At 45.9% G+C, this 17,761-nt stretch overlaps 1 protein-coding gene across 1 annotated transcript in view; it reads right to left on the bottom strand.

The window, feature by feature from the left end:
• The window catches only part of SLC4A2 (solute carrier family 4 member 2), a 234,807-nt gene that overhangs the window by 70,358 nt on the left and 146,688 nt on the right, over positions 1 to 17,761 (bottom strand). Inside the window, exons 6-9 of the mRNA XM_029587230.1 lie at positions 17,158 to 17,372; positions 11,175 to 11,311; positions 7,322 to 7,502; positions 6,582 to 6,717 (exon numbers count right to left, since the gene is read on the bottom strand). Coding sequence (XP_029443090.1) covers positions 6,582 to 6,717; positions 7,322 to 7,502; positions 11,175 to 11,311; positions 17,158 to 17,372 — 669 coding nt within the window. The remainder of the gene's footprint in view (positions 1 to 6,581; positions 6,718 to 7,321; positions 7,503 to 11,174; positions 11,312 to 17,157; positions 17,373 to 17,761) is intronic.

Below are 17,761 nucleotides of genomic sequence, written 5' to 3'. Positions count from 1 at the left end.
CAGATGTATTCTGACATACCGCTCCCCAGCCTGAAAGACTGGCGTTGGTAGTGACCACAGTCCATTCCGGAATCTCTAGCGGTACACCTCGTTGCAGATTCGCTGTCTGTAACCACCAATCTAGGCTGGAACGAGCCGTCTCTGTAAGAGGAAGGGGAAGGTGGTATAGTTCCGAAACTGGATTCCAGCGTGAAAGCAATGCAGACTGAAGTAGTCTCATGTGCGCAAAGACCCAGGGAACCAACTCCAGAGTAGAGGTCATTGAACCTAAAACTATCAAGTAATCCCGCACACAAGGAATAGGAATAGACTGTAAGTCTCGAATTTGTGACTGAAGCTTGAGAAGGCGATGCTCCGGAAGGAACACTATCCCTTGATGAGTGTCGAACCGTGCACCCAAAAACTCCAGAGATTGGGAAGGTAATAGGTGACTCGTCTTCGTTGATCACCCAGCCTAGAGACTGCAAAAGGCTGATTACCCTGTTGACTGTATAATAACAAAGAGATTCCGACTTCGCTCGAATCAACCAGTCGTCCAGGTACGGATGTACCAACCGGCCCTCCTTCCTGAGTTGAGCAGCCACCACAACCATTATCTTGGTAAATGTTCTGAGACCTGTGGCTAATCCGAACGGGAGAGCCCTGAATTGATAATGTTGCCCTAGAATGCAAAACCTGAGAAACTTCTGATGATCGGATCGAATGCCGATATGAAGATAAGCTTCGGTGAGGTTGAGAGATGCTAGAAATTCTCCTCTGTGAACCGAAGCTATGACAGACCGAAGAGTTTCCATCCGGAACTTTGGAATCCTTAGACAATGGTTGACCCTTTTGAGATCGAGAATGGGACGAAAGGTTCCTTCCTTTTTGGGAATGATGAAGAAAATTGAATAACGACCTTTCCGATGTTCTGATGTTGGAACTGGAACTAGGTCGCTTAAACGCTGTAGCGAGTCTTGGATTATGAGACGCTTTTGTAGGGAAGAACACGGTGAAATTAGGAACACGTGGTGAAGCCGCCAAACAAAATCTAAAGCGTAACCTTGATTTATCACTGATAGAACCCATTGATCCGACGTACATCTGGCCCATTCTCCATTAAACAGAGACAGCCTGCCCTCTATGACAGGAACCAGAGAAAGGACTGGCCTTATCTCATTGGACAGACTTTGTGCCTCCTGAGACTTGGGAAGTTCCAGGTCTACCAAAGCGGTGGCCACGAAAGGACTGAGACCAATTCTGTTGTCTACCTGAAGACTGTTTAGCTGGAGGAGCCGACGGACGAGAAGAACGAAATCTTCTGTTAGACCGAAAACGAGAGCGAGATAAAAAAAAGCTTCTAGGTCTAGGATGGTCCTCTGGCAATTTGTGAATCTTATTTTCCCCTAGGGAGAAAATTAAATCTTCCAATTCCTTACCAAATAATAATTTTCCCTTAAAGGGTAAAGCCCCTAATTGAGCTTTGGAGGATGCATCTGTGGACCAGTTCCTCAACCAGAGAAGTCTACAAGCAGATACAGAAGCAATGATAGAGCGAGCCAAGGTCCTAATGAGATCATATAAAGCATCTGCACTATAAGCAACTGTAGCTTCCAGTCTACCAGCCTGAGCAACTTCCTCTTCAGAGAGGGAAGAATTGTTTTGTAAAGCCCGGACCCATCTTAGTCCAGCTCGCAAAGCCAAGCTACTACACATGGCCGCCCGCACACCAAGAGCAGAAACCTCAAAAATTTGCTTAAGCTAAAACTTCCAGCTTACGATCTTGGAGATCTTTAAGAGCCGTAGCCCCAGTTACTGGAATAGTTGTTTTCTTAGTAACGGCTGAAACAGCAGCATCCACCTTAGGAAATTTTAAAATTTCCAAAGCTTCCTCAGGTAATGGATACAATTTTTCCATGGCTCGTGCTACCTTAAGCCCCAACTCAGGAGTATCCCACTCCTGGTATATAAGGTCAGTGAGAGAAAGATGAAAAGAACAGACTCTCTTCAAAAGAAAAAGAAAGTCTGCAAAAAATTAACTCCTAAACTACCTGACTAAAAAATAACAAACTACCACAGACTGCAGGGGTTAGGGACGTCCACCCCTGCTGGGAGACAGAGAAATACTGATTGACTGCAGGTGGCACCCCAGGGTATACGTCAGAGTCATTAGAATGTTTTCTCTGCCTCCCTCTGCTGGATTGGTGACATAACCCAGGGTCTGGACTGATCCAGGTACATACAGGGAAATTGCCATGCTGGGTCAGACCAAGGGTCCATCAAGCCCAGTATCCTGATTCCAACAGAGGCCAATCCAGGTCACAGGTACCCGGCAGGATTCCTAAATTACATAAGAACATAAGAAATTGCCATTCTGGGTCAGACCAAGGGTCCATCAAGCCCAGTATCCTGATTCCAACAGAGGCCAATCCAGGTCACAGGTACCCGGCAGGATTCCTAAATTACATAAGAACATAAGAAATTGCCATGCTGGGTCAGACCAAGGGTCCATCAAGCCCAGTATCCTGATTCCAACAGAGGCCAATCCAGGTCACAGGTACCCGGCAGGATTCCTAAATTACATAAGAACATAAGAAATTGCCATACTGGGTCAGACCAAGGGTCCATCAAGCCCAGCATCCTGATTCCAACAGTGGCCAATCCAGGTCACAGGTACCCGGCAGGATTCCTAAATTACATAAGAACATAAGAAATTGCCATGCTGGGTCAGACCAAGGGTCCATCAAGCCCAGTATCCTGATTCCAACAGAGGCCAATCCAGGTCACAGGTACCCGGCAGGATTCCTAAATTACATAAGAACATAAGAAATTGCCATGCTGGGTCAGATCAAGGGTCCATCAAGCCCAGCATCCTGATTCCAACAGTGGCCAATCCAGGTCACAGGTACCCGGCAGGATTCCTAAATTACATAAGAACATAAGAAATTGCCATGCTGGGTCAGATCAAGGGTCCATCAAGCCCAGCATCCTGATTCCAACAGTGGCCAATCCAGGTCACAGGTACCCGGCAGGATTCCTAAATTACATAAGAACATAAGAAATTGCCATGCTGGGTCAGATCAAAGGTCCATCAAGCCCAGCATCCTGATTCCAACAGTGGCCAATCCAGGCCACAAGAACCTGGCAATTACCCAAACACTAAGAAGATCCCATGCTACTGATGCAATTAATAGCAGTGGCTATTCCCTAAGTAAACTTGATTAATAGCCGTTAATGGACTTCTCCTCCAAGAACTTATCCAAACCCAGCTATACTAACTGCACTAACCACATCCTCTGGCAACAAATTCCAGAGCTTAATTGTGCGCTGCGTGAAAAAGAATTTTCTCTAATTAGTCTTAAATGTGCTACTTGCTAACTTCATGGAGTGCCCCCTAGTCCTTCTATTATCTGAAAGAGTAAATAACCGATTCACATCTACACGTTCGAGACCTCTCATGATCTTAAAGACCTCTATCATATCCCCCCTCAGCCGTCTCTTCTCCAAGCTGAACAGCCCTAACCTCTTCAGCCTTTCCTCATAGGGGAGCTGTTCCATCCCCTTTATCATTTTGGTTGCCCTTCTCTGAACCTTCTCCATCGCAATTATATCTTTTTTGAGATGCGGCGACCAGAATTGTACACAGTATTCAAGGTGCAGTCTCACCATGGAGCGATACAGAGGCATTATGACATTTTCCGTTTTATTCATCATTCCTTTTCTAATAATTCCTAACATTCTGTTTGCTTTTTTGACTGCTGCAGCACACTGAGCCGACGATTTCAATGTGTTATCCACCATGATGCCTAGATCTCTTTCCTGGGTGGTAGCTCCTAAGATAGAACCTAACATTGTGCAACTACAGCAACGGTTATTTTTCCCTATATGCAACACCTTGCACTTGTCCACATTAAATTTCATCTGCCATTTGGATGCCCAATCTTCCAGTCTTGCAAGGTCCTCCTGTAATGTATCACAATCTGCTTGTGATTTAACTACTCTGAACAATTTTGTATCATCTGTAAATTTGATAACCTCACTCGTCGTATTCCTTTCCAGATCATTTATAAATATATTGAAAAGCACCGGTCCAAGTACAGATCCCTGAGGCACTCCACTGTCCACTCCCTTCCACTGAGAAAATTGTCCATTTAATCCTACTCTCTGTTTCCTGTCTTTTAGCCAGTTTGTAATCCACGAAAGGACATTGCCTCCTATCCCATGACTTTTTACTTTTCCTAGAAGCCTCTCATGAGGGACTTTGTCAAACACCTTCTGAAAATCAAAATACACTACATCTACCGGTTCACCTTTATCCACATTTATTAACCCCTTCAAAAAAATGAAGCAGATTTGTTAGACACTGAAGTCAGGCTCACTGGTCTATAGTTTCCAGGATCACCTATGGAGCCTTTTTTAAATATTCGGGTTACATTGGCCACCCTCCAGTCTTCAGGTACAATGGATGATTTTAATGATAGGTTACAAATTTTAACTAATAGATCTGAAATTTCATTTTTGAGTTCCTTCAGTACCCTAGGATGCATACCATCCGGTCCAGGTGATTTGCTACTCTTTAGTTTGTCAGTCTGGCCTACTACATCCTCCAGGTTCACAGTGATTTGGTTCAGTTCATCTGACTTATCTCCCTTGAAAACCATCTCCAGAACTGGTATCTCCCCAACATCCTCATTAGTAAACATGGAAGCAAAGAATTCATTTAGTCTTTCTGCAATGGCCTTATCTTCCCTAAGAGCCCCTTTAATCCCTCGGTCATCTGCTTCTGATATATTTTCAGTTGTTTGGGATAATTTGGAAATCATTAGCTTTGGTGATTTTTTACATATAGGCACATGGACTATGTTTGCTTTTAATGGAACCTCACTGTCGGGATGCCCTAACTCTCCTGTTCCATTAGTATCCTTTAAAGATACCTCTCTCCGAACCATGCGCTGCGGAGCGACTGTCGGCTTTCCCCTTTGTTCTAGTTTAAAAGCTGCTCTCTCTCTTTTTTAAAGGTTAACGCCAGCAGTCTGGTTCCACCCTGGTTAAGGTGGAGCCCATCCCTTCGGAAGAGACTCCCCCTTCCCCAAAAGGTTCCCCAGTTCCTAACAAAACTGAATCCCTCTTCCTTGCACCATCGTCTCATCCACGCATTGAGACTCCGGAGCTCTGCCTGCCTCTGGGGACCTGCGCGTGGAACAGGGAGCATTTCAGAGAATGCTACCCTGGAGGTTCTGGATTTAAGCTTTCTACCTAAGAGCCTAAATTTGGCTTCCAGAACTTCCCTCCCACATTTTCCTATGTCGTTAGTGCCCACATGTACTACGACAGCCAGCTCCTCCCAAGCACTGTCTATAATCCTATCTAGGTGATGCGTGACATCTGCCAACTTCGCAACAGGCAGGCAAGATACCAGGCAGTCCGCATTACATTAGATTTGTCTGATCTCAGGTGTACTTACCTGTGTATGAGGAGCAGTATCATCATTACATTAGATTTGGGTGATCTCAGGTGTGGTTACCTGTGTATGAGGAGGAGTATCCTCATCACATTAGATTTGTCTGATCTCAGGTGTGCTTACCTGTGTATGAGGAGTAGTATCCTCATTACATTAGATTTGGCTGATCTCAGGTGTGCTTACCTGTGTATGAGGAGCAGTATCCTCATCACAGTAGATTTGAGTGATCTCAGGTGTGCTTACCTGTGTATGAGGAGCAGTATCCTCATCACATTAGATTTGGCTGATCTCAGGTGTGCCTTCCTGTGTATGAGAAGCAGTATCCTCATCACATTACTTTTGTCTGATCTCAGGTGTGCTTACCTGTGTATTAGAAGCAGTATCCTCATCACATTAGATTTGTCTGATCTCAGGTGTGCTTACCTGTGTATGAGGAGTAGTATCCTCATTACATTAGTTTTGGCTGATCTCAGGTGTACTTACCTGTGTATGAGGAGCAGTATCCTCATCACAGTAGATTTGGGTGATCTCAGGTGTGCTTACCTGTGTATGAGGAGCAGTATCCTCATCACATTAGATGTGGCTGATCTCAGGTGTGCCTTCCTGTGTATGAGAAGCAGTATCCTCATCACATTAGTTTTGTCTGATCTCAGGTGTGCTTACCTGTGTATGAGGAGCAGTATCCTCATCATATTAGTTTTAGCTGATCTCAGGTGTGCTTACCTGTGTATGAGGAGCAGTATCCTCATCACATTAGTTTTGGCTGATCTCAGGTGTACTTACCTGTGTATGAGGAGCAGTATCCTCATTACATTAGATTTGTCTGATCTCAGGTGTGGTTACCTGTGTATGAGGAGCAGCATCCTCATTATATTAGATATGGCTGATCTCAGGTGTGCCTTCCTGTGTATGAGGAGCAGTATCCTCATCACAGTAGATTTGTCTGATCTCAGGTGTGCTTACCTGTGTATGAGGAGCAGTATCCTTATTTCATTAGATTTGGCTGATCTCAGGTGTGCCTTCCTGTGTGAGGAGCAGTATCCTCATCACATTACTTTTGTCTGATCTCAGGTGTGCTTACCTGTGTTTGAGAAGCAGTATCTTCATCACAGTAGATTTGTCTGATCTCAGGTGTGCTTACCTGTGTTTGAGAAGAAGTGCCCTCAGAACGTTGGCTCTATCTTCGGCTTTGATTTGATCCGATATAATCATTTGTTCCACCACCTGGTGAGCGATCCCAGATAATGTCCTCTGATCCAGATCAAGAAGTACCGCTCCTGATGAAAAAGGTTAAAAGCAGAAGGTGAAATGGATGGGTCTCTGGTTCAAACTGGGTGAGCAGAGAAAAACAGTTCCAGTGGCAAGAAAAAATGATAAATGATAGGCAACCTTTGAGGAGCTTAGAGAAGGTACCTCATCAGAAAAGGAGCCCAATCGCTGAGGGACAACAACAGGCACAAGGGATGCTTTTACTTAACGAGATAAACCAGTAAATCAAATTATTCTTCAAGCCTGTTGCTTCCACGGGCAATGAACCCAGCGATAAAACTGCTCTAACACAGAGGAGACTCCAACGAAACCGCTCAAGCCAGTCCCAGGCATTCACGTAAGGCTTCTCCCTGACTTATACACCAAAATAAGGATTAAATCCCATGCAAAGCATCTCACACTATACCTGGAAGAGGCAGAAGGCTTCAGGGTACTTAAGAGAGGGATGCCGAGATGATTACGGAGCCTGTAGTACGTACAACCCCTCCGGTTAGAGGGGAAGGGTGCCTGCAGGAGCTCCCATTTCTGCATACAGTGAGTTGGGAGAATGTAAAGACCGCAGGTCAGCAGGGAAGTGGCGCGGCCACGTTGGCAAGGAAATAATTACTTTACCTTGGGACAAAGTCTTCCGAAGCTCTAACAGACTTCTGAAGCTCAGAGATGCCACATGCGGCTTCCCCCATCTGTCTGTCTCCTCCTCCACGTCTTCCTCAAACTTAATCCAACGAGCTGTCTCCTTCCACTGCATCTCGTGGTTTTTATCCATGATCAACTCATTCAGCTCCACAAAGACCTACAAGGGCCGGAGGGGACAATGTTTAGGTAAAAGTGACAGGTACCCAACACAGAGAATCATGGCTGGGATATAGATATACCCGGCTATAATCTAATCAGGAAGGAAGGGAGGGGGTGAGGCATTCTATATAAAGAACAGTATTAACAGTGACAGGTACCCGACACAGAGAATCATGGCTGGGATATCGTTATACCCGGCTATAATCTAATCAGGAAGGACCGGGTAGGAAGGAAGGGAGGGGGTGAGACATTCTATATAAAGAACAGTATTAACAGTGACAGGTACACGACACAGAGAATCATGGCTGGGATATAGTTATACCCGGCTATAATCTAATCAGGAAGGAAGGGAGGGGGTGAGACATTCTATATAAAGAACAGTATTAACAGTGACAGGTACCCGACACAGAGAATCACGGCTGGGATATAGTTATACCCGGCTATAATCTAATCAGGAAGGACCGGGTAGGAAGGAAGGGAGGGGGTGAGGCATTCTATATAAAGAACAGTATTAACAGTGACAGGTACACGACACAGAAAATCATGGCTGGGATATAGATATACCCGGCTATAATCTAATCAGGAAGGACCGGGTAAGAAGGAAGGGAGGGGGTAAGAAGGAAGGGAGGGGGTGAGACATTCTATATAAAGAACAGTATTAACAGTGACAGGTACAAGACACAGAGAATCATGGCTGGGATATAGTTATACCTGGATATAATCTAATCAGGAAGGTCCGGGTAGGAAGGAAGGGAGGGGGTGAGACATTCTATATAAAGAACAGTATTAACAGTGACAGGTACCAGACACAGAGAATCATGGCTGGGATATAGTTATACCCGGCTATAATCTAATCAGGAAGGACCAGGTAGGAAGGAAGGGAGGGGGTGAGGCATTCTATATAAAGAACAGTATTAACAGTGACAGGTACACGACACAGAGAATCATGGCTGGGATATCGTTATACCCGGCTATAATCTAATCAGGAAGGACCGGGTAGGAAGGAAGGGAGGGGGTGAGGCATTCTATATAAAGAACTGTATTAACAGTGACAGGTACACGACACAGAGAATCATGGCTGGTATATAGTTATACCCGGCTATAATCTAATCAGGAAGGACAGAGGGCGTGGTTAGGGCAACAAGCAGAGCGGAGTTTAAGAGAGGATTGGACAAGTTCCTGGAGGAGAAAGTCCAGAAACCATTGTTAACCAGTTAGAGGAAAGAAATCCATTGCTATCCCTGGGAGTGTGTAAAAGAAGTATATCTGGATTGAGTATTTTCAGAGACAGGATGCTGGGCTTGATGGATCTTGATCTGACCTTGCATGGTGTTTCTATGAACATAGTGGTACCTCCTGTGGAAGGCTGCTGAGCAGTAATACGGTGAGGGAGAGAGGGACAGATGGGTGGACCCGTGGTACCTCCTGTGGAAGGATGCTGAGCAGTAATACGGTGAGGGAGAGAGGGACAGACAGATGGACCCGTGGTACCTCCTGTGGAAGGCTGCTGAGCAGTAATACGGTGAGGGAGAGAGGGACAGATGGGTGGACCCGTGGTACCTCCTGTGGAAGGATGCTGAGCAGTAATACGGTGAGGGAGAGAGGGACAGACAGATGTTCTTGTGGTGCTGAGCAGAAGAACTCAAGATGGGGGAGAGAGGGACAGACAGATGGACCTGTGGTGGTGCTGAGCAGTAGGACAGAAGGTGGGGGAGAGAGGGACAGACAGAGGGACCTGTGGTGGTGCTGAGCAGTAGGACAGAAGGTGGGGGAGAGAGGGACAGACAGATGGACCTGTGGTGGTGCTGAGCAGTAGGACAGAAGGTAGGGGAGAGGGGGACCTGTGGTGGTGCTGAGCAGTAGGACAGAAGGTGGGGGAGAAATGGACCTGTGGTGGTGCTGAGCTGTAGGACAGAAGGTGGGGGAGAGAAGGACAGACAGATGGACCTGTGGTGGTGCTGAGCAGTAGGACAGAAGGTGGGGGAGAGAGGGACAGACAGATGGACCTGTGGTGGTGCTGAGCAGTAGGACAGAAGGTGGGGGAGAGAGGGACCTGTGGTGGTGCTGAGCAGTAGGACAGAAGGTGGGGGAGAGATGGACCTGTGGTGGTGCTGAGCAGTAGGACAGAAGGTGGGGGAGAGATGGACCTGTGGTGGTGCTGAGCAGTAGGACAGAAGGTGGGGGAGAGATGGACCTGTGGTGGTGCTGAGCAGTAGGACAGAAGGTGGGGGAGAGATGGACCTGTGGTGGTGCTGAGCAGTAGGACAGAAGGTGGGGGAGAGATGGACCTGTGGTGGTGCTGAGCAATAGGACAGAAGGTGGGGGAGAGATGGACCTGTGGTGGTGCTGAGCAGTAGGACAGAAGGTTGGGGAGAGATGGACCTGTGGTGGTGCTGAGCAGAAGGACAGAAGGTGGGGGAGAGATGGACCTGTGGTGCTGAGCAGTAGGACAGAAGGTGGGGAGAGAGGGACAGACAGATGGACCTGTGGTGGTGCTGAGCAGTAGGACAGAAGGTGGGGGAGAGAGGGACAGACAGATGGACCTGTGGTGGTGCTGAGCAGTAGGACAGAAGGTGGGGGAGAGAGGGACAGACAGATGGACCTGTGGTGGTGCTGAGCAGTAGGACAGAAGGTTGGGGAGAGAGGGACAGACAGATGGACCTGTGGTGGTGCTGAGCAGTAGGACAGAAGGTGGGGGAGAGAGGGACAGGCAGATGGACCTGTGGTGGTGCTGAGCAGTAGGACAGAAGGTGGGGGAGAGAGGGACAGACAGATGGACCTGTGGTGGTGCTGAGCAGTAGGACAGAAGGTGGGGGAGAGAGAGGGACAGACAGATGGACCTGTGGTGGTGCTGAGCAGTAGGACAGAAGGTGGGGGAGAGAGAGGGACAGACAGATGCACCTGTGGTGGTGCTGAGCAGTAGGACAGAAGGTGGGGGAGAGAGGGACAGACAGATGGACCTGTGGTGGTGCTGAGCAGCAGGACAGAAGGTGGGGGAGAGAGGGACAGACAGATGTTCTTGTGGTGCTGAGCAGCAGGACAGAAGGTGGGGGAGAGAGGGACAGACAGATGGATGGACCTGTGGTGGTGCTGAGCAGTAGGACAGAAGGTGGGGGAGAGAGGGACAGACAGATGGATGGACCTGTGGTGGTGCTGAGCAGTAGGACAGAAGGTGGGGGGAGAGAGGGACAGACAGATGGACCTGTGGTGGTGCTGAGCATTAGGTCAGAAGGTGGGGGAGAGAGGGACAGACAGATGGACCTGTGGTGGTGCTGAGCAGTAGGACAGAAGGTGGGGGAGAGAGGGACAGACAGATGGACCTGTGGTGGTGCTGAGCAGTAGGACAGAAGGTTGGGGAGAGAGGGACAGACAGATGGACCTGTGGTGGTGCTGAGCAGTAGGACAGAAGGTGGGGGAGAGAGGGACAGACAGGTGGACCTGTGATGCTGCTGAGCAGTAGGACAGAAGGTGGGGGAGAGAGGGACAGACAGGTGGACCTGTGATGCTGCTGAGCAGTAGGACAGAAGGTTGGGGAGAGAGGGACAGACAGATGGACCTGTGGTGGTGCTGAGCAGTAGGACAGAAGGTGGGGGAGAGAGGGACAGACAGATGGACCTGTGGTGGTGCTGAGCAGTAGGACAGAAGGTGGGGAGAAGTTGTACTAAGTTACCTCGTGTGGCTGGCGATCCTGCTTCTTGTGTTTGCTGCCTGCAGCCTTGTAGTCCTTACTGATGTGAGCGATCTGCACTTTTGCACTTTTACGGACCAAATGTCTGCGAACACCAGGAACATCCTCGAACCTGTGACCTGCGAGCCAAGAAGATGCAAGGTCAGGAGCAAGCAAAGCTCCAGGCTGTAGGGTGAAAGCAGGGGGGGGGAGATAAAGTAGGAGACGCCCCTGCTGCACCAGTGTTCACTGCTTTCCCATGGTCAGAGTGAAGAGAAGCCATCAACAGCCCCGTGTGAGGGTCCTGAGCTCTGGAAGTCACTGGCCAAGGAAATCTGTAGCCTACACCGACTGCAGTCACATCAGGACTGCTTTGTACTGCATTTAACCTATAGATCGTCTGCAATCAAGGTCGTACTATTTACAGCTTTCAGCTAAAATCCTCTGTAGCCTGCTTGGCCACATCATCTACGAAATGTGTTTCATGGTGGTGGAGTAATTGCATGGTGTGTTTTATATTCGTTCAGTGATGACTGCCTTCCAGTGTTTCATGGTGTATTTTTTGGGTGGTGGAGTAATTGCATGGTGTGTTTTATATTCGTTCAGTGATGACTGCCTTCCAGTGTTTCATGGTGTATTTTTTGGGTGGTGGAGTAATTGCATGGTGTGTTTTATATTCGTTCACAGTGATGACTGCCTTCCAGCGTTTCATGGTGTATTTTTTGGGTGCTGGAGTAATTGCATGGTGTGTTTTATATTCGTTCAGTGATGACTGCCTTCCAGTGTTTCATGGCGTATTTTTTGGGTGGTGGAGTAATTGCATGGTGTGTTTTATATTCGTTCACAGTGATGACTGCCTTCCAGTGTTTCATGGTGTATTTTTTGGGTGCTGGAGTAATTGCACGGTGTGTTTTATATTCGTTCACAGTGATGACTGCCTTCCAGTGTTTCATGGTGTATTTTTTGGGTGCTGGAGTAATTGCACGGTGTGTTTTATATTCATTCACAGTGATGACTGCCTTCCAGTGTTTCATGGTGTATTTTTGGGTGCTGGAGTAATTGCATGGTGTGTTTTATATTCGTTCAGTGATGACTGCCTTCCAGTGTTTCATGATGTATTTTTGGGTGCTGGAGTAATTGCATGGTGTGTTTTATATTCGTTCAGAGTGATGACTGCCTTCCAGTGTTTCATGGTGTATTTTTTGGGTGGTGGAGTAATTGCATGGTGTGTTTTATATTCGTTCAGTGATGACTGCCTACCAGTGTTTCATGGTGTATTTTTTGGGTGGTGGAGTAATTGCATGGTGTGTTTTATATTCGTTCACAGTGATGACTGCCTTCCAGCGTTTCATGGTGTATTTTTTGGGTGCTGGAGTAATTGCATGGTGTGTTTTATATTCGTTCAGTGATGACTGCCTTCCAGTGTTTCATGGTGTATTTTTTGGGTGGTGGAGTAATTGCATGGTGTGTTTTATATTCGTTCACAGTGATGACTGCCTTCCAGTGTTTCATGGTGTATTTTTTGGGTGCTGGAGTAATTGCACGGTGTGTTTTATATTCGTTCACAGTGATGACTGCCTTCCAGTGTTTCATGGTGTATTTTTGGGTGCTGGAGTAATTGCATGGTGTGTTTTATATTCGTTCAGTGATGACTGCCTTCCAGTGTTTCATGATGTATTTTTGGGTGCTGGAGTAATTGCATGGTGTGTTTTATATTCGTTCACAGTGATGACTGCCTTCCAGTGTTTCATGGTGTATTTTTTGGGTGCTGGAGTAATTGCATGGTGTGTTTTATATTCGTTCACTGTGATGACTGCCTTCCAGTGTTTCATGGTGTATTTTTTGGGTGGTGGAGTAATTGCATGGTGTGTTTTATATTCGTTCAGTGATGACTGCCTTCCAGTGTTTCATGGTGTATTTTTTGGGTAGTGGAGTAATTGCATGGTGTGTTTTATATTCGTTCAGTGATGACTGCCTTCCAGTGTTTCATGGTGTATTTTTTGGGTGCTGGAGTAATTGCATGGTGTGTTTTATATTCATTCAGTGATGACTGCCTTCCAGTGTTTCATGGTGTATTTTTTGGGTGGTGGAGTAATTGCACGGTGTGTTTTATATTCGTTCAGTGATGACTGCCTTCCAGTGTTTCTGGGGTATTTTTGGGTGCTGGAGTAATTGCACGGTGTTTTTTATATTCGTTCACAGTGATGACTGCCTTCCAGTGTTTCTGGGGTATTTTTGGGTGCTGGAGTAATTGCACGGTGTTTTTTATATTCGTTCACTGTGATGACTGCCTTCCAGTGTTTCATGGTGTATTTTTTGGGTGGTGGAGTAATTGCATGGTGTGTTTTATATTTGTTCAGTGATGACTGCCTTCCAGTGTTTCATGGGGTATTTTTTGGGTGGTGGAGTAATTGCATGGTGTGTTTTATATTCGTTCACAGTGATGACTGCCTTCTAGTGTTTCTGGGGTATTTTTGGGTGCTGGAGTAATTGCATGGTGTGTTTTATATTCATTCACAGTGATGACTGCCTTCCGGTGTTTCATGGTGCATTTTTTGGATGGTGGAGTAATTGCATGGTGTGTTTTATATTCGTTCACAGTGATGACTGCGTTCCGGTGTTTCATGGTGTATTTTTTGGGTGGTGGAGTAATTGTATGGTGTGTTTTATATTCGTTCACTGTGATGACTGCCTTCCAGTGTTTCATGGTGTATTTTTTGGGTGGTGGAGTAATTGCATGGTGTGTTTTATATTCGTTCACAGTGACGACTGCCTTCCAGTGTTTCATGGTGTATTTTTTGGGTGGTGGAGTAATTGCATGGTGTGTTTTATATTCGTTCACAGTGATGACTGCCTTCCAGTGTTTCATGGTGTATTTTTTGGGTGGTGGAGTAATTGCATGGTGTGTTTTATATTCGTTCAGTGATGACTGCCTTCCAGTGTTTCATGGTGTATTTTTTGGGTGCTGGAGTAATTGCATGGTGTGTTTTATATTCGTTCAGTGATGACTGCCTTCCAGTGTTTCATGGTGTATTTTTTGGGTGCTGGAGTAATTGCATGGTGTGTTTTATATTCATTCAGTGATGACTGCCTTCCAGTGTTTCATGGTGTATTTTTTGGGTGGTGGAGTAATTGCACGGTGTGTTTTATATTCGTTCAGTGATGACTGCCTTCCAGTGTTTCTGGGGTATTTTTGGGTGCTGGAGTAATTGCACGGTGTTTTTTATATTCGTTCACAGTGATGACTGCCTTCCAGTGTTTCTGGGGTATTTTTGGGTGCTGGAGTAATTGCACGGTGTTTTTTATATTCGTTCACTGTGATGACTGCCTTCCAGTGTTTCATGGTGTATTTTTTGGGTGGTGGAGTAATGCATGGTGTGTTTTATATTTGTTCAGTGATGACTGCCTTCCAGTGTTTCATGGGGTATTTTTTGGGTGGTGGAGTAATTGCATGGTGTGTTTTATATTCGTTCACAGTGATGACTGCCTTCTAGTGTTTCTGGGGTATTTTTGGGTGCTGGAGTAATTGCATGGTGTGTTTTATATTCATTCACAGTGATGACTGCCTTCCGGTGTTTCATGGTGCATTTTTTGGATGGTGGAGTAATTGCATGGTGTGTTTTATATTCGTTCACAGTGATGACTGCGTTCCGGTGTTTCATGGTGTATTTTTTGGGTGGTGGAGTAATTGTATGGTGTGTTTTATATTCGTTCACTGTGATGACTGCCTTCCAGTGTTTCATGGTGTATTTTTTGGGTGGTGGAGTAATTGCATGGTGTGTTTTATATTCGTTCACAGTGACGACTGCCTTCCAGTGTTTCATGGTGTATTTTTTGGGTGGTGGAGTAATTGCATGGTGTGTTTTATATTCGTTCACAGTGATGACTGCCTTCCAGTGTTTCATGGTGTATTTTTTGGGTGGTGGAGTAATTGCATGGTGTGTTTTATATTCGTTCAGTGATGACTGCCTTCCAGTGTTTCATGGTGTATTTTTTGGGTGCTGGAGTAATTGCATGGTGTGTTTTATATTCGTTCAGTGATGACTGCCTTCCAGTGTTTCATGGTGTATTTTTTGGGTGCTGGAGTAATTGCATGGTGTGTTTTATATTCGTTCAGTGATGTCTGCCTTCCAGTGTTTCATGGTGTATTTTTTGGGTGCTAGAGTAATTGCATGGTGTGTTTTATATTCGTTCACAGTGATGACTGCCTTCTAGTGTTTCTGGGGTATTTTTGGGTGCTGGAGTAATTGCATGGTTTGTTTTATATTCGTTCAGTGATGACTGCCTTCCAGTGTTTCATGGTGTATTTTTTGGGACTACAGGTACTAAAAAGACTCAAACCTCTCCTATTCTTCCATGATTTCAGGACAGTTCTCCAATCCTTAATATTCGCTAAAATAGACTACTGCAGCGCTCTCCTCACAGGTCTTCCCAGCTCAACCACCAGGCCGCTGCAGATGATACAGAACGCCGCGGTCAGAATTTTGACCAGCACCAGCCGGAGAGAGCATATTACTCCCATCCTCCGAAACCTACACTGGCTACCAGTCAACTTCAGAGTCCTGCACAAATCACTCACTTTAATACATAAATCCATCCATAATCACCTTCACCTCGATCTCGAAATCCCTTTCGGACTCCATACCTCCAGCAGACCGATTAGAGAAAACTACAAAGGAGCACTTCAACCCCCCACAACCAAAGCCACGCGCCTCATCACGACCAAAGACCGAGCGTTCTCTATAGCAGGCCCAGCCATCTGGAACAACCTCCCAGCAGATGTCAGGCTGGAACCCTGCCTAGTAACATTTAAGAAAAAACTCAAGACTTGGTTGTTCCGCCAAGCCTTCCCGGACCCCTCAGACACACATTAGACGATGAACCGGCTCATGAGCAATGGAACCCAGATCCTCTCTAAATACTTCACAAGCATCAGTACTTTCATAACAGCTCAACTAGCACTAGCACGGACGTTTAGGTCTTAGTTTCTTAACTTACTACCCTTTTAAGCCTTCTTTCCAGCTGTTCTAAGCTTCCAAGTTTTGCAGTCCTTGTTAAATGTAACTTTGTTTTTCTCCTGATTATAATAAGTTGTTTATGTTTACTGTTTATGTCCCTGTTCGATGTAAACCGACCTGATAAGGTATTTAACTTTGAAGGTCGGTATAGAAAAATGCTAAATAAATAAATAAATAAATATTCGTTCACTGTGATGACTGCCTTCTAGTGTTTCATGGTGTATTTTTTGGGTGCTGGAGTAATTGCATGGTGTGTTTTATATTCGTTCAGTGATGACTGCCTTCCAGTGTTTCTGGGGTATGCTCTGTCACAACTAATTTAATTGGTGACCTCTACCGTTGATGGTTTTATGCATTTTCTTTCATTTTTAGAGATTGTATTTATAGATTTATCATCATCTACTGATAAGATTTCATTGATCCAAAGACAAGAATTTGCAGCTGGTAACTGCCATCAATGTACCAGATTGCTGCTCTTATTAGCTTTTATTATTTTATGTTTCGTGCTTTATCATCATTTTAGGAATGTAATTTTGTGAACCACTTGGAAATTCTGATTTTTAAATAAATAATCATCAACAACAACATATATTTATTTGTGAGTATTTTTATGGCCTACCTTTTTCAGAAAATGGCCTCAAGATGGATGATGAACAAATTTAAAACAAGCAGTTGTGGTAACATTAATCAGGGGTGGCTCAGAGTAGGAACTGAGCCAGCTCTACCCACGGGAGTGAGGATGAAAGGTCACACATTGAGACACTGACTGAGAATTCCTGCTACTGCCGCTCTTGTAGGCACTCGGGACTTTCCTTACAAACCTTTTTTTTTTGGCTAATTAACTGTTGCATACCTCTGCGTAAATCTGAATTAATAAATGTATGTGTACAGACTGCACTGCTGCGGCTCACGGTGTACAACATTACAAGGGGGTCATTGAACCTGGAATGATCCATGTCTCTCCTTACTCTTCATGAAGTCCAGGTCGGCGGAGGCCAGGGTCTGTGCTTCTGACTCATCCGTGGGCACCTTCTGGTAGCAGGGGTCCTCTGCTCCCGTCATGCTCCCAATGCGTCTCCTCTCGTGTAGGTTGTAGCTACGATGTCCGGCCTGCGTCTTTGGGAGCACACGTCCGGTGGCACTGCCACCCTCTTCTGGAGGAGTCGCGCCATCAGTCTCACCTCTGCAGAGCGACAGGGAGAAAAACGATGGACAACACAATTAGGCAGAACGACTTACACCTTTCAGTTTCCACAGAGCTGAAGAGGGTGACCCCCTGTAGATCCTCTTGAAACAATTTTTCCATGGGAAGTTTTCAAGCTTCCAGAAGAAGCCATACCTTCCCTTAGCAAGGGTGCACTAATCTTGTGTCTCCAAATGAAAGGAAGATGCCAGGGACTGGAATGGGGCAAGGACAATTACCCTTTAATAGCCAAGACCTCACCCAGACTTGGAATGGTCCCAAGAGGAGGGCGGTGGAAAATCTCAGTGCTTATTTCTGTCCTTGGCTTTGGAACTGGGCGATTTCTCCTTCACAGAGAGACCTTTCTCTAGGATATCAAGTGAAAATTG

Source organism: Rhinatrema bivittatum, chromosome 2 (assembly GCF_901001135.1).
Source record: "Rhinatrema bivittatum chromosome 2, aRhiBiv1.1, whole genome shotgun sequence".
NCBI classification, from domain to species: Eukaryota; Metazoa; Chordata; class Amphibia; order Gymnophiona; family Rhinatrematidae; genus Rhinatrema; species Rhinatrema bivittatum.
The sequence above is the reverse complement of the archived record's forward strand: the minus strand, read 5'-3'. Positions and strand labels throughout refer to the sequence as shown.